General features: G+C 39.4%; 1 protein-coding gene across 1 annotated transcript in view; it reads left to right on the top strand.

Annotated features, from left to right (window-relative positions):
• GLDC (glycine decarboxylase) overlaps nucleotides 1-17,820 on the top strand; it is a 38,990-nt gene that overhangs the window by 395 nt on the left and 20,775 nt on the right. The window contains exons 3-6 of the mRNA XM_030236987.2: nucleotides 9,700-9,835; nucleotides 13,765-13,929; nucleotides 16,856-16,933; nucleotides 17,451-17,598. Of these exons, the coding sequence (XP_030092847.2) occupies nucleotides 9,700-9,835; nucleotides 13,765-13,929; nucleotides 16,856-16,933; nucleotides 17,451-17,598 (527 nt within the window). The remainder of the gene's footprint in view (nucleotides 1-9,699; nucleotides 9,836-13,764; nucleotides 13,930-16,855; nucleotides 16,934-17,450; nucleotides 17,599-17,820) is intronic.

A 17,820-nucleotide genomic window follows, 5' to 3' on the forward strand; every position in this document is an offset into this window, starting at 1 on the left:
CGCATGGCTCGGGTGCTCCCGGACTCCCCGCGCCCTCCCGCGGCCCCTCCCGGCCGCCTGCGGGGGCGGGGGGCGCTTGGGGTTCGCGCTCCTTGCCCCCGATGTCCCCGCTGACATGTGTAGCGGTCTGATCTTACCGCCCGAGTGGAAGTGCAGGGTAAGACTTAAATAACCGTAGTAGCACAATCAGCGGCACTTCATTCTTCTCCGAGCAACTCCGTAGTTTAATTTGGCTGCTGCGTTTATTGCTGTCCTCTCGGAAATCGATAGGAAAATATGTGTAGCAGACAGGGGCTGCTCGAAAACTCGCTTTGGAGGTCAAGTGCTCCACTGACTTCACTTTGTCCTAACAGCCTAATGTGTAGGGAAAAGTATGACTAAAAATCGTCCCCTTAGTGTGGATTGCAGCTTCAAATGAGCCACTGTCTTTTGGTGATTTTGTGTATCTGCAGGATATCTTTGTTATTCCTTCTCCCTGACACCCCCCCCACCCCGCTGCCCTTAAATAATAACCTGCATATCTTAAAAACGTGAAAAGTCTTTGTCTCCGTATTATGGATACACAGTAGACTAATGGCCAGAATTTTAAATCTGTCTAATTGAGTGCTATGGGTAAACTGCAGGAATACTAAACATCTGAGTCAGCTATTGTGGCACTACAGTAATTCAGCAAATTGCTGTAGAAAACTTGATGTGATGTCATGAGGTTTTAGATATTAACATTTTTAAGAGTTAGCAAGCACAGTACAAAATTTTTATCCGCTTAACTGCGCCTTTGAGGAAAATCTGTGGACATTATGATGGAAGTCCTGTAAATGAAAGAAACACTTTAAAATCCTCAATGCTAAACAATTACACAAAAACTAACAAAGCTCAATGGCCATTCACATATGGGATCCAGTTACATCAGTATTAACTTCATTTTTGTGTCACAATCCTTTTCCTGATTTGTAGAAAACTTGGTTCCTCTTTCTGGCATTTTCTCATTGCTCATCAGTGTGCTGTAATTCGAGTGTAAACTTCAGGCCTGCAGCTCCGGTGAGGTTCCTGGCCAGTTCAATCTGGTTACTCTGAGATGACATCACACATGAGAGGCAGCACCACAATGAACAGCCAGGAAAACTAGACCCTGAAAAGACAGAGTCTAGCCAGGAGGGATTCAACAGGGAATGATAGTTTCTACCTCTAAAATGTTTTATTAGTACAATGGTATTTTAGTCTTTTGTAACTTTCTGTCTTATTAAGATGGGGAGAGGCTGGGTAGAGAAGCAGAATTTAACAGCCTTCTTGTGTCTGTGTAACTGCTGAAAGAAGTGTTTGGCATATTTCCTTATGGTTAATGTGTTTTAATCAAGGTATTCCCTGACTAAGAAGTGATTTTTACTGACCTCAAAGACAAAAACTTTTTAGGTTACTATATTTTTAGGTCAGTAGAAGGAGTGAAATGCAGTTTGTCACTAATAATTATGGCTTAGAAGACCTTCCAATTCTTTTAATAATTAGTTTTTATTATTAATTAATATGATACTCTTACAAAATTTTTACAGGATAGTGGCCACTAAAAAACTAAACTGGTGACATCAGCCTAAGTCACAATCTTGACGTCTTGACATGCTCAAATGCTGATTCTTAGTAATTTTGAGTTATGTCTCCCAAACAGTGGTGCATTAGTTGATGTCCTGTGGTAGGCAAGTTCTCACTGTGTAACAGGACCTCATTAGTTAACAGTGTGTTTAGTTCACTGGCATTTTGCTCCACTTGCTATGCTGCTCTTGTTCCCTTAGAGTAAACTTTGAAAGAATGTGACTGTGATGCAGAGTCTCACATTGCACAGCATGCTACAGTGAGTTTTCAAAAGAGATGCTTGCATGAGGTACAGAAAACCTTTTTTTCTGTACATGACTGTGTTTTTCTTCTGCAGCCAGTGTGCTGGACTGTCTTTTATAATTTATCATGTAGTTGTTTGTCACTAGTTTTCCCCTGAACTGGTAGCAGAAAATTCCACAGCTTTTAAAAGAAAAGTTTAAAGCCTCAGCTTAAAGTTGTGCAACATCACATTGAACATCTTGTACCCAGGACATTGCAATCTGAGTGAAGTTTGCTTTAATGTACTGCTTTCTAGTCACCAGGATAGTATTTATGATGTAAGGATGGGGCATTATTTCTCTATCATGTACCCTTTACTAAAGAGAATTAGCAAAATTGGGCAGTGTCGTGAAAACTGTATTATATTTAAATTTAAACATTTGTTTTTATTTGCGTGAATGCTCTCACACATGGAAAGAGAGAACAAAACAAGGCAATGCAAAACATGTTATTCAATGAGCTTCAGCATTTATAAAATTTATATTACAAATACAGCAATTTCCACTTGTCTTTATAACTTCACAATGTATTCATAGTTACTCCACAAATTGGAGTGCAGCTGAACAAATGAGCTGCGCTAGAGCTACTCCTTTATGGTAGCAAACAAACACAGCTGAGCTTACACTGAAGTCTCATTGAAGTCAATCCTTACAGATAGAATTATACGTGTAGTTCAAGAAAACCACACACTCACCATTAAAAACATGTCTGTGTTTTGTGGGTCTCTGCAATTAGATTTGGGTTTTTTGGAAAGGTTTCATAGCTGTAGACCTCATCTCAGGTGTGTATTTTGATGTGTACATTTGATATATAATCTTCAAGTTTTGATTTGGTGTGTGTTACTATAAAAGATCACATTACAGATCCTTCCATTGACAATCTCACAAGTTATCTAAAAGAAGGAAAATGAATCAAGTGTGTGTATGCAATAGCAGTAAAGAAAAGAAAAAAGAGGCTCCTGTGGATGGAGCTTGTGTTAAACAGCTTGTTTATATGGCACTGCATATTCCACTGATGATAAATAAAATCTCTGATTACAGTAGAAGCACACTTTTTTTTTGTGTTGTCTGTCCTAGACATTTTAGCACAGACCTACTCTTCAGTGGAAGAATGAAGCTTCATTACGTCCCTGAAGGACATGACATATATATAGAGAGAAAGTCTTTAACCTTACTTACCTAGGCATTTCCTGAGGGCAGGAAGGCTCTGCAGAGGGATCTGGACAGGCTGGATCATGGACCAAGGCCAGTGCTGAGAGGTCCAACAAGGCCCAGGGCTGGGTCCTGCCCTTGGGTCACAGCAGCCCCAGGCAGTGCCACAGGCTGGGGCAGAGTGGCTGCAAAGCTGCCCACAGGAAAAGGAGCTGGGGGTGCTGGTGACAGCAGCTGAACATGAGCCAGCAGTGCCCAGGTGGCCAAGAAGGCCAATGGCATCCTGGCCTGTACCAGCAACAGTGTGGCCAGCAGGAGCAGGGCAGGGATTGTCCCCCTGTACTTGGCGCCCAAGTTGTGAGGCCACAGCTTGAATCATGTATTGTTCTGGTCCCCTCATTACGAGAAAGACACTGAGATGCTGGAGAGTGTCCAGAGGAAGTCTGCAAAGCTGGTGAAGGGTCTGGAGCACAAGTCCTGTGAGGAGCAGCTGATTGAGTTGGGGTTGTTCAGGCTGGAGAAAAGGAGGCTCATTATCACTCTCTGCAGCTGCCTGAAAGGAGGGTATAGCTGGGGTTTGCCCTCTTCTCCCAGGCAGCAAGTGACAGGACAAGAGGAAATGGCCTCAAGCTGTGGCAGAGGAGGTTCAGGTTGGAAATCAGTAAGAATTTCTTCACTGAAAGAGTGGTCAGGCATTGGAATGGACTGTGCAGGGAGGAATCATCCCTGGAGGTGTTCAAGGAACAACTGGACGTGGCACTTAGTGCCATGGTTTGTATGACAGGGTGGTAATCAGTCACAGGTTGGAGCTGATCTTGGAGAAGTTTTTTGACCTAAATGATTCTATGATCTCTTTTTCTTAAGTCTAGCTTAAGAAAAAGAGATCATAGTCTAGTCTTTCTTATGACTAGCCATTCTGGTAAATGCCAAGTTTTGATGGTACAAGTGCATCTACACACAAAATGCTTTTTCAATATTTTTTAGTGTTATCTGTATTGGCAGATTTTTTTCTTGTATTGCCATTGTCAGTGATGGAGGAGAGAAGGACTGTAGCTTGTGCTAAGAGGTTTCTGAAACAAAATCCTTTCTTTGCTATGAAAGATCAAAGCACTAGCTATGTCCATTTTGGGGCCAAAAAAAAAAAAGCCATTTTAAAAGTGTCTCTTGCCATGAGCCTGCTGACTGTGGTGTAAAACCATCTGAACATGCCACTGAATTCCAGTAGGAGTTAAAGAGCAAAATGTCTGACTTCAGCCAACAGTAACTTTCAGTCCTGTACCTCAACTAATTGTGGAAGAGGGGCTTTTTTACGGTCAGATTTTTCTGCAGATAAAGTAAAGGAAAAACTTAATTTTGGCATGTAACTTCTGTTCAGTCAATATTTACAGCAAAGCTAGACATCTCTTTGATTCTTAATTGGGATCAGCTGGTGTTACAGAGCTTAATTCTCAGGATTACAGTAAGGAAACTTGAACAATCAGCTTTTCTTTAGGCATTGAAGGTACTTTTGCACATATGTTGTGGTTGACCCGTTTGAGTAAAGAACCATATTATCTTATATGACTGATCTTCTATATTTTATCCCTACAAATCTACTGTCTATGTCATAGTTATCCCTGCAATGCTGCCATGGTATGTCCATCTTTATATGTAATGGATGGGTCTTGTGCATATGTTTGTTATTTCTGCTTTTTAGTTCAGGAGTTGAATTTTTTAAAAGGTTGAATTAAAAAATACTTCTGTGAACTCCATCAGTTTTTTTCTTAAACATTCCCAGGTACATTCTCAAATTTTAGAATTTATCAACATTAGTTCCTAAAATCTTAAGAGTGCATTTGGGTCTCTAGTCTAAATGTTATTAGAAGCAATGCTGTTCAGAAGCAGTTACAATGTAATAAAGGCTATTTGTGTCTCCAGATTAGCAGCTCTTTTTGCAGTGAATCTTCTTTAATAGGATTTTATATTTTAAATGCCAGTTAAAAATTAATTCTGGGTGAATTTATAATCACCTCCTTATGTCAGACAGGTTTTTAGATCTTGTTTAGTAATTTCAGGTTCCTTGCTGCTGGTGTCCAGGCAGTGTGCTTCAGATGCCTGTGTCAGGGGTAATAGTTACCCTCCAGAGTGTTGCCATACATTGTGCAGAACCTGCATTACCACCCAGGGCGCTTTGCTGCTCTTTTTTCCACAGGCAGCAGCCCTTGTGGGCTGGACAGGGAAAGGCATCCTGTTTAGCTCAGCCTGCCCCTGCTTTTGGCTCCTGGCAGCATCAGGTTGTGCGTGCTGCCCAGGCTGGCTGGGTGAGCACAGGTAGCCTGAGTGAAAGGAGGGAGGGCAGGGCACCATGGCTTTCTGCCCAGATCTTGAAGTTGGGCACACAGCACCTGGAATATGCCCTTTCCTTGTGCTGCCATATGGCTTTATTGCTATGTGCCTGACAGTGCTTTGGAACTACTTTTCTTCAATATAATCTAGTTTGGGGCTGGTTTTTTTTAAGAGATTGAATTAAATACTTAATTAAGGGAAATAAATTAATCCCCCTTTTATCAGCAGTTCTAGGGGTTTGCTTCCTTGATCTCAGAGGCTAGATTTTTTTTAAGGTATAAAGTGAATAAAAATATATCGGACAAATAGTAACCTTCTTTTAGTATTGCATGGTTAAAGCTGTATAACTTGAACTGTTCCTTTTGTATTTTCTTCACTCTCCTTCTCTAGTGCCATATTTTGCAGGTATCTCACAAGTTCAAGGCAACTCTATTGTGCTAACTACAAAAACACTAGCAAAAATAACAGCACATCATTTTGTGGCCTGATAATTCAGTCCCTCTTACTATTTTTTGTGATATAGTCTGCTTTTGCTACCTGTAGATGTAGCAATCTGGAACTGCCCTTGCAGAACCTCTCAGACCCTCAGTAAGTTTTCTCCGGTTATAGGAAAGGAATACAGCAAAAGCAGTGGATGTTATTCTGGGTATTGTCTTTGATCATCATTTCTATGAGTTGATGAGGGGAATAAAGATCAGCTGCAGTGACTTTGCTGGCAAATTTTTTGCTGAACAAGGTTCTTAAAGAATTTTTATTGTACACCCAATAAAATGAGTCTGTCATAAAGCAATTTCAATCACTTTTCTTAGAACACTGGAAACAAAACAGCTGAGTGTGACAGTGGCTGGAGTCCAACCATTACTTAAATATAGTAAATTTTTCTTTCTGTTTTATTTCCCCATTTTGCATATCGGTTCTTAATCTCATTGCTGGGAGAAATAAGAAGACATTAGTAACACAACCAAAAAATATTTCAAGCTGTGTTTTTTGAACTATGCAATTAAATTTTTTTAGGAATCCTATATGTTTTAGTTTTAAAGAAGTTAATAAATATTTAGAATAATACAACATTTCCACTACATATGCTCCAAGTTATATACTTTATTCAGTGGAAAAAGTCTGCTATTTTCAGAGTTTGCTGACAGTCTTGGGGACCAAACTGGAAATGTAGCAACTTCATGATGAATTTAAAAATTAATTTTTAAGCATACGTAAGATCACTCTTGTATTTCACATTCATCTGACTTTGTATTAGCATTATTTATTTAATTATTTAATTATTTATTTAGTTATTTACAAAATTATCAATGAAGAGTTAGGCCCCTTTCACAAATAACATTATGGGAATACACTGTTGAAACCTAGGCTTGACAGAGTGGGAAATTAGGCGACTGACAGAGACACAGACCCAGCTCAGTCCCTAGCCCCTGCTCAAAGCTTTGCTGTGGGGTCAGAGCAGATTGCTCAGGGCTTCACCCAGTCAAAACATGAAACCTGGACCCAGCTCTCCTTATGTCCAGTCTGAGCCTCTGGCCCTCGTGCTGTGCATACAGGGCTTTTTAGAGCCCAGCTGCATCTCCTCCATCCCCTCCTTTTGGTGCTGGGGGTAATGGTAAGCATGGTTTGTTTCTTTGCCTTGCTCTCTGGTCTTTGGACTCCAGCTTCTGTATTAACTTCTCTCACCATTACCTGCATCAGTCTTTCTTGAATTCAGAACCCTATCAGTGTGAAGTAAACACTGAATTCATGAAACCTTCATGGATTTTTCTTTGGTCATAGGTAAGCCAGCCTAACAAGTAAATCAGGGGCTATTGAGTTCCCTTACTCAGGACTGCAGTTATATATTTATGATCTGTCTTCCTAAAGACATACTGTGATGGAGTACTTCAAGGCAGTAGAAGGCAAAGGATAAGGAGTCTTTATCCTTGATCTCCTCAAAGAGGCGTGTTACATGTGGGAGATTTTGAGCTGTACTGCTGCCGTTGCCCTTTCAGTGACCAAAGGAGCAGAGAAGTAAGGGGAAGCAGGAGCAGGAGTATGGCCTCCAATATTTTGCCACCCTGCTTAAAATCAACTGTGTAGCTGTCTTCACAGGTAGTTCATTAAAATGTGGTAATTAAAAATTTACTCTGTCTTGGATCCTCTCAGTGTAGATATTCTAGATGGAGTGTGGTTCTACTCTTAAGCACAATCTCTGCCTAAGCTCCTTGCAGCCTCTCTGGGCTTTTGGTTGTGTGCCTTCAATCCGTTTGGAAGCAGGTTTAATTCAGGTTTATCTCCAGCACAAGCTAAATGGCTGTGTGTAGTTGTTGTTAGCTACAATTGCATAGAAATAACTCAAGAAGAAAAGCTCAGTTGAGGAAACAAAGGAAATATTCTCTATCACATTGTGCAGTATTTATGGTATGTGTTTACTGCAGAAACCGCATTCAGTGCATTTTTGTGTGTGATATTGAGCTAGCAAGCAAGTTAAATGATAGCCAACTTCTGCCTTCAACTGCAATTTGGAATTAAACAAGGAAATTCATTACCATTTCCAAGAAATCATTGATGTTTGAATTATGCAAGAGCACAAGCCTCTGTCTGAAATTGCAACCAAACTGTCTTTCATCAAACTTTTTGCAAGTGGTAGAGGAAGGTCTCTACAATGTTAAAGCTCACTTAAACAAACAATTACCTCTCTCTTACTAAAAACTCTTGTGGGAGTGACGGTTTTCACTTTACACTTTTTACACTTTAGAAACTTTGCCCTGGACATTGCTGAGTTCAAACCTAATAATCATATAACAAATCTCCAGAAAAAAAAAAAATCAGTTTACTCAAACTAAGAAATTAGTCTTCATACATTAAATCTGATGGTAACACTGAGTAAAAGTCAGAGAAGAAATGAACTTTAAAATGAGAACTGAACAAAAAAAAAAACTCTGCGAAAGGTGTAATGTGACTGTTGAAGAAATTTATTGAAAACCTGGAGATTTTTGAAAAAAAAATCTTTATGCATGAAATGCAATAGTAGCAACTTGAGTGAAAGGATAAAAAGCAAGTTTTGAAATCAGAGCCGAAGTTCTAATATCCTTGTTTGTGGTTGCTCTAGAAATTAATTCAAAACCTAGATAATTATTTGCCACCACATTCTAGAAAGTTAACTATTCTGGCTTGATATCTCTTGCTGGAGTAACTTACAGAGAGAAAATAGATTTTGAGCCATCCAGAGCCCAAGGTACTCTAATTCTGTGATTTGTGGCATTATATTACAAAGTCACATCTTCAAGTTGTGGTGCAGAGGGAACAGAACTTGGCATACCTGTCCCATTACAGCAAACCCTGAGGTCAGATTTGGGGGAAGAATTAAAAGACATCTGCTTCCCTCACCTAGGAGGATTGGATCTACCCAGGTCTGTTATGTTGGGCTGACGTATCTGTCTGTGTGATCTTAAGACTACTGACCATCCTTCTGCATCCTCAGCTACTAATATATTTTTAAAATACGACTCTGGCAGATGTTTGTAGCATTGCTCAATGACTGCTAGGAACGGGATGACTCAGTGTGATTTTTGCACCTCTTTCAGGACATTGAGAAGCAAGACCAAAGGGTAAACTATGGCTGAGAGAGAAAGGGAATGCAAATGCTTTCATTCTGTATACTTCAAAATAATTTTTTTGTAATGTCTTCAAATTGATTGGCAGATTGATTTGAAAGTTAATCTGATTTGACTAGAAATACTCTTATTAACTTTTTTTAAAATAAACTGGTGAAGCATGCTAAAATTGAATTAAAAGAACTGTTTTATCAGCAATTTAGGGAAAACGTGAGGAAATTAAGTTCTATGATTCTAAGAAATTAGTCCTGGGTGTTTGGTGTAAGCCCACTTTGTGTGGGCTCCACTTTTTGGAGTCATATTTTTTGCAAATATGACTCCGTTAGAAACAGCTGTGGATGGCAATGGCTTCAAGCAATTTAGATTCTGAAAGATTCAGCTAATAGAAAATGTTTCCTGAGGTACTTTAAATGCATGTGCAAGATGGGTCTCTTCTGGGTTGAATGTACATTGTATTAGTACAAAAAGAGCTCCTTCTGCCTACAGCTGTTTCTCTCACTATTCTTTCTAGATGCTTTGGAACCCTGTTATTATTCAGGTGTTGCATTTTCAAAATTCTGGCAGAATTTAAACTTCCTAGAATATTTTACCAGGTTACTACTTTATCTTTGCTGTTCTTGACTTGCACTTTATTCTGCTACTGTTTGTACTTGCACCACCAATGGGTTATTTTTACACTGGGAGAGAAGACATTTGGGTTAAAAACTGTCGCTGTTATACGTAGCTGTAGCATTCTGACATGTTGTCTTTCCAATTAGGTGAAAATGAAATCCTTGAAACTCTCTACAATATTGCAAGGAAGAACAAGATATGGAGGTCCTACATAGGCATGGGTTATTACAACTGCTCAGTGCCTCAGCCCATCGCGCGCAACTTGTTGGAGAATGCAGGATGGTAATGTACCACATTTTACTGTTAAATGTACATCTGTAAGTACACATTTGTCCCACAAACCTATTTTTTTTTACCAAGGCTTTCACATATTTGGTAGTGATGTGTGTCCTACTGTGTAGGAACTGTGTTGTTCATGCTAAAGCTCAACATTTACTTTAGAAGGCACTTTTTTTTTGTAAAATATGCCATTAGTATTTTTACAGCTCCTATATATTATGAACTAATACAAGATTGCATGTTTACTTTAGGGAAGTATAGAGAGTTACCTCCTAAATGAAAGTAATTATTTCCTAACTTTTGCCTAAATTCAAACCAGCTCCCTCCCCCACTGGTGTACGCAATTTGGGTGGAGGTAGTTAAATACTATGCAATACTATGATCATAGTTTTCTGATGAGGAAGTAAGAAACTTCTAAGGAAGTAGAAAATTCCAAAGTCTGTTCTCTTAGTATTTCTTTCTTGCTTTGGTTTTTTTTTTTTTTAAACCAGAGACCTTCAAGGGTTTGAATGTTTACCCATAAAGTGAGTTCTTGTCTTGTCTGATCAAATAATTCTTTGGTGAACAGCAGTGACATTGAACTATCATAATAAGATAATTCATTTATGAAAAGGCTGAGAATATTGTACTTGGTTCAGGTCATCCAGTTGACAATTTAGTTTCTAAAGAATTGCAGTTCAGGAATGATGCAACAGGAAAAGCCAAATTTCATGTGAACTCTAACTTTCCAGCAGCCTGAATGTCACCCTGCATTTTCTCATTTAGTTTACAAGTTCCCCTATGACCAGTCACTAAGATGCTTCTTTTATACTATATTAAAATGAGTTACTTTACTTTAATTACTTTATTCCTGAGCAATTTTTATTTTAGTAAAATCAGTATTTAATGGTTTTCTGTATATTTTTAAAAGCCCAAACAACAAAAAATCCCACAACAAACCAAAGGATCATATTACTCAATGAAGAAAGTATTGCTACTTAGATGTTATGTGGTTTTTATACTTTCGGTTGCCGTAAAAGGGTCTACATATCTGTAAACCTCTAAGTCTTATTTATTTTTAGATTTGTTGGCTCTGTTTGCATCACTGGTGAAAAAGTTGCAGTGTTTGAAGGAATCTATGAAATACGTCTATGCAAGGTTTTATTTGGCCTTATCCTTGTTCACTTTTTGCAACATATGCAATCTAAATATTTCAATACAGTACCAGGAAACAAATTATTGGTTGATAGAAGCAAAGACAAGAACAGCTAGAAAGTAATTGGAACAAAATGAACTGCAGACTTTTCAATCCTAAAAACTTAAGTAGTGTTAATGAAACAACTGAGAGAGTTTGTCCAGAAATCTGATCTTGCACTGTCCAGTCAAGTCAAACTAGATGGCTAAAAGCTAAACTACTGGATGGCTAAAGTAAGGCTAAAATATTTGTTGGAGAGAAAGCATATATGTGTGCATGCGTGTGTGCTAAAACAACTATGCAGGCTTTATGGAAGCTGTTAAAGAAATCAGACTTCTTATTTCTGCTGAGTGTATAACGCTTTCCATGCTGACACACTTCACATTGCAGCTCCAAGGGAAATACTACAAGCTCAGGCTTATTGCTTCTTATCTATTCTGTCTCCCTTACATAACTTGTGTTTGCATTGCTTGGCATCTGTTAGAGCAACTAGAAATCTCCCAAAGTTCAACTTACTTGATTCTTTTACCCCAGACATTAAATGTGTAAGAATGCAAACATGTACCAAGGATGAGAGTCTTTCACATCTCTAGTGTAAATTATTAAACTTGTTAGTTAGTAACACTCAGAATGTAATGAAGGCATTGCATTCTGAAAATAGCTACATGCTGTGCAATAATTACTTTTAGAGAATTTACTTTTAAATTACTTTAAAAAGTCACTTACCATGTAGTATAGATTCAGGCACAACACAGAATGCTGGCTAAAGCCAGATTTTTTTTAAAGAACTTGCAGAGAAGTAGAATCAGTTAAAATATGTAGATGCTTAAAAAATGCCAAAAAACCCTTTTAAAAGGAGTGTTTAACTAAGTGGGCTTATGTTATAAGAGGTATCTTTATTTGTGGAACTGTTAATCTTCTTAGTAGTTTGTGGCAGTACTGCAATTCAAGATTTCTTGGTTGATTTTTTCCATCTTTCTGAAATTTATTTGTTTTAGTTCAACTGTGTTGACCATTCAAAACCATAACATCAAAGTCATAAGGCTTCAATAATATTGTTTTGTAATACAGTGTACTTTCCCAGCTATGTGGAGCAGGAGTTCTCTAATGCATTTCAATTAATCACAATGTTTTAATTCTTGTTAGTCTAATTCTAGTTCCTTCTGCAAATTAAAATACAAGAAATGGCCCTTCGGTGAAATAAAATGAGAAAGCATAGTTGTAAAACTTTAGGTACAGAGAAATTTCTTCAACTAATCAATAGAAGTCATTGCTCATGCCAGAGGATTTGGAATAATTCTTTTTATTGGTGAGAACTGAGTGGGCATAGGGGCCATACAGAAAAAAAAAAATCTTAATATTACCAGACTGAAAGTTTATCTGGCAAACTGAACGCTGGGTTTAGCTGCTGTGGAGAAAAAAGCCCTACTATTGGGATTAGCAAGGCTACATGCAGTCTGGGACATGGTCTCACTTGTGAACTATTCAGTCATATGATGATAATTAGTTTAGTTCTAGAACTGGCCAAAACTGAGAAAAAAACCCTTCAGGTTTTGGGAAAATCATCAAGGTTTATATTCTCTATACATAATTATTGCTTTCTGTTGCTGTACTGAATAATGTATGTGAATAATTCAAGCAGATGTTTCATTTAATTAGGTGGTTAATGTATTAGCATATTACACTTTGAGTTCATTTATTGAATATGTCCTCCTTCTAGCTTTTGTGTCTCTTCAGGACTTTCTCCTGCTTTCTCTCTCACCTTACTGTTTTGTTGCTTCTCTCATCATGCTCAATACCAAGTTCTCTGGCTTGTTTTTAAACGATCTTCGGTTTTTACCTTCTTTTGGCTTTACACAACTTGAGCTTCCAAATACTGGAATCTTTCTGGAAAGCTTGTACCTTCATTTTTCAAAAGTCTAAGATTTGCTACTGCCCTTTTAGGGAAACAAACTGCTTTTTTCTTCCATCCCGAGAAAACAGAGGCCACAAGTGTTTGCGCTTACCGCTTGTTTCTGGCTGCTACTCTAAACTCAAACTGGCGTGAAGTTTGCCCTGGACTGCTGTGTAATCCAGTGCCCACATTTCCAGCAGAGAGGAGAGTCTGAACTCTGTTTTTGCCTTTCATCCCTGGACCCATGCTGCTTTTGCTCCAATAGAGCATGTCCCTTAGATTCTTGCATTTTTGAGGGAGTTCCTTCTATTGCACTACTGTTTTGTTCACCAAATGACAAAAGATAAAACTTACATCAGTCTGACTTCCCTCCACTAACATATATGGAAACTAATTTCACAAGCAGTTGCATGCTTCTGAGCCTGTTCTGCGAAATGTCAAGTGCTTTTCTTCTTAAAAGGGTGGAGAAGACTTGATAAATAAGGGTCTTCAGTAAACAGTATTGAAACATTGTGGCAATATCTAAATATGATTGAACAATACATTCTCCTTTGAATATTGTGATTTGATTTAATTCTTCCACACTCAGCGTCTACTTACTCTGTCCTTCTCCATAATGCCCTCACACCTCTGTTTTAAAAGTAATTTCTCTTTTCAAAATGGAGAAACAGAATTTTTGTCCTGTAAAAAGTTACATCAACACCAGAAAGTAAAAATTACAATGTTTAAAGATAACTGTATTGTAACAGATTTCCATATTAATGAAATATTTATTTTTTATGTGATACAGTTCAGTTATATATTGCCATAACTTTGTTACGCGTTTATTTTCTTGGATCCAAACTCAGAACTTTTTTCTGGCAGGGTTACCCAGTATACACCTTACCAGCCAGAGGTGTCCCAGGGTAGGCTGGAGAGCCTCCTGAATTACCAGACGATGGTGTGTGATATCACAGGAATGGATGTGGCTAACGCATCTTTGCTGGATGAAGGGACAGCTGCTGCAGAAGCCATGCAGTTATGTCACAGGTACTGTGCTTAAAAGTGTGGTTAAATCACAGCAGGAAGTAATTTTGGAATTTAAGGCATCTATCCCTGTGTAGGCAATGGATTGAAGTTGAGTGTGGCCTTGTTACAGTGAGCAGTTCACTAAACACCCAGAGTCCATGTTGCCATGCCCCCCGAGAACTTCCTAGTGTGGATGTAAATGTTTAACTCAGACTTTTAAGGCCTTTAGAAAACTAAGGACATGGAAGAATTTCTAGAGGAAGCAAGACTCACCCTTGTTGGAGGAAGATTGGGCTAGAGAACACTTAGGCAAACTGGACTTACACAAGTCCTGATGTGCTGCACCCCTGGCTGCGGAGGGGGACTCCTGATGCCATACAAGGCCACTCTTGATTGTGTCTGAGCAGCCACAGTGACTGGGACAGGTGCCTCAGCAGTGGAGCAAAGCAAATGACACTCCTGTCCCCAGGAAGGGAGGAATGAATATGCAGGGAGCTACCAGCCAGTCAGCCTCACCTCGATCTCTCAGTAGGATGATGGGACAACTGCTAGCCCTGGAAACCATTTCCAGACATGTAAAGGACAAGAAGGGGATAAGGAGTCACAGATTAACACAGGAGCAAGTCATATTTGACCAGCCTGATGACTTTCTACAGTTGAGTGAGTGGCTTGGGAAGGGAGAGCAGTGGGTCTCCCTTAAATCTCCACAGAGAAACCAAAAATTATGGGCTGGATGAGGTGGGAGAGAGATAGATATGAAACTGTCTGAATGTTGGCCCAGGGGAGGCTTTTTCAGTGACATGAACTTTAGGTGGAGGACAGTTATTGTAAACCAGGGACAGCACTGGGTCCAGTCAGTGATCTGTGTGATGGGGCAGGCTGTATCCTCAGCAAACTTGCAGGTGCAGAACCTCAAGGATCAGATGATGGACAAGTGAGTCATGGCGCCTTCCAGAGGGACTTGGACAGGCTGGAGAAAATGTGTGGTTCCATCACAAGGAACCTTGTGATGGTCAGCAAGGGGAACTGCAAAGTCCTGAAGCTGGGGGAGAAGCAACCCCTGGCATATGGGGTACATTATGGGGTCTGGCAGGCTGGAAAGCAACTTTTCTGAAAAAGCCTTTGGGGGGTTTGGGTGATGCCAGATTGAACACAATCCAGCAGTGAGTACTTATTTCTGGCCAATAGGCAATCAGTCTCCTGGGCTGCACTGGCAGGAGGACTTCTACCAGGATGCCAGGGAGGGATCCCTCCCTGTCACCCTGATGAGTTGACATCCCACAGTGCTGTGCCCACCTCCCCTGAACAGCAGAGACACGGACATACTGGAAAGAGTCTAGTCGCCCTGCCGAGAACACCAGCCCAGCTGCTGGCTGGGACACACCTGCTCCCACTGACACCTGCACAGACACAAGGGCTCCTATTGGCTGATGTGCTGCTCCAGCTGCTGGCACTCACTCCATTCCACTCCCTCCAGTCATTTCAGTTGCTCCACTATGGAAATGTGGATCCTTTGTGATCCGACTCCAGTGGCATTCACACGCACACATGCACACACTGAGAATACGGACTCCCCTTTCCCATGAAAGGAATCAGAAAGGCAAGAAGAGAGGATAATAACCAGAAGAGAGGATAGACTTCAGTAGTTAGGTGCAAGATCTTCAGCAACCAGCTATTCATATGTGACTGTCCCAGGCTATCCCCTTACTCTGCTATTGTGCTACAATTATTGCTCACAGAATCACTTAACTGTATTATTATCCCCCTAAACATATCATAATAAGACATGTTTGCAATCCCCAAATGCTTTTCTTGTGAATCCCATAATGTCTACTTGCCAGGTGGGGGCAGGCATGCAGACGGTGTGCCTGTTTGTGTTAATTAATGAATTGGAGTTCCCACCTGCCCGGTGGGCTCTTTGCTCCTCTGCACTTGTGGAGATAGACAGGTCTCTGTTGGGCTGGTTTTCCCTAAGAAGCGCCTGGGAGAAGCAGGGACAGGATGCTGTTTGGACTTCCCCACCTGCCATTGCCTCTCTGGGCGATGCACAGGACCTTTCATCACATAATCTAATGGATTGTGGCCCGAGTCTCTTGCAGCTATGAAAGCTGAAGATGTGCATTATCTTTTTTCCATCAGTGATTAAATTAAGCTTTAAAAAAGTGTGGAGTACATAATTAATAAGTTGCTAAGAGTGAAACTGTAATTGGTGTATACAAATCTACTTTGGTGGATGCCTGTTGTAGGTCCACGTGAAAGGGATTTGCAAATCAAATGAAATATGAGAAATTATTGAAGGTCACTCAGAACTGTGTATCAGGAAGGTGATTACACAGCAGAGACTGTGTAATCATAGTTTCATATGTGCAAAAATAGTTTTCTAACTACTCACTAGTTCAAAGCCTCAGTGTGATATAAAATTCTGCTTACCAGAGAAAACTAGGGAATTGTCTTACCAGAATCATAGAATGGTTTGGTTTGGACAGGACCTAAAAGATGACCTAGCTCTATCCCCACTGCTGTGAGCAGGGTCCCATCTTCTTCATCTCCCTTTACCTACTTGCATGGCTCTTTTTTTTTTTTTTTTCTTTTTTATCCAGGGCAATATTGTAAAATCTGTATTAAAGACCACAGCTGTATTCCTTTAAAAGAGTGTGTGGAGCCATTCCCATGGCTTTTGAAATTAGCTCCCTGTTCTGTTCCATTTTTTGCCATGTATGATTCTCATCTGAGTGTCTGAAATGATCTTTCTTAATGTAAATGTGCCAGAAACGTCTTCCAATCTTACACTTAATCTGGTTCTAAAAAACAATATTTTGGTTATTATAAAGGCAGTAAAAACTGCCTTTTTACGTAGAGAAACTCAATTCTAGAAAATAAGCTAATTTATTTCCATTGAAAACAATATATTATTGATATGTAAACCTTTTTTTTCTTTTTTTAACAGACACAACAAAAGGAGAAAGTTCTATGTAGATGCCCGATGCCACCCTCAAACTATAGCAGTGGTCCAAACAAGAGCAAAGTAATGTTTTCCTCCATTTTCCACCATATTTTTTCCCTTACACTGAATCATTTTCCATCTGTACCTTTTTGCTTTTCTGGCCTGTGCTTTCTTTGCAAACTAAAAGCAGAAGTCTGTTATCATTTGGCATTACTTCTAGTTCAAATACAACTGCAAAGAAATTAAAGCTGTTTAAAAAGAAAATATTTATTTTTTCCTTTAAATTGTTGCACAACTATATACATTTGACTGTTTAATTCAATTTGGTCATTTTTTTCTTTTACTAGGAAGCAAGTATCTTAAGCATTCTCTATTTGCTTTGCTCTGTATTTCTGATGGTGATATCAAATGCAATTCTTCTTCAGTACTATATACCATGATGTGAAACTTTCTCAGTGTTTAGTGCTGCAAAGATGTTCAACTCTCTGTATGTTAAAGAAAAGAGTCATATATGAGTCCATGAAAACATCTTATTAAGTATCACTCCAAGGCTGGAGGTGGTTTGAATATTTTACCTTCTGCATGTCTTTGTTTCCAGTTATACAGGTGTTATTACGGAGCTCAAATTACCCCATGAGATGGATTTCAGTGGAAAGGATGTCAGTGGAGTGTTATTTCAGTATCCAGACACTGAAGGGAAGATTGAAGACTTCTCTGAACTTGTTGAAAGAGCTCATCAGAATGGGGTAAATTTTATTGGTCGCACAGATATCAATCTGATGCATCAAGCAGCCTTGCAAGTGTTAATGAGATACCATCTCAGCTACGTGCAGTTCGTAACCATTACAACCCTTGCACTTCAACCCCATGCAAGTGATGTGGAACTCTTTGAAACTAAATTAAAAAACCTAGCTCCCATGTAAACACCATTCCTTTAGAAGAGAGGCTGACTGCCTTGTGCATTTCTG

Source organism: Serinus canaria, chromosome Z, assembly GCF_022539315.1.
Source record: "Serinus canaria isolate serCan28SL12 chromosome Z, serCan2020, whole genome shotgun sequence".
In the NCBI taxonomy this organism is placed as follows: Eukaryota; Metazoa; Chordata; class Aves; order Passeriformes; family Fringillidae; genus Serinus; species Serinus canaria.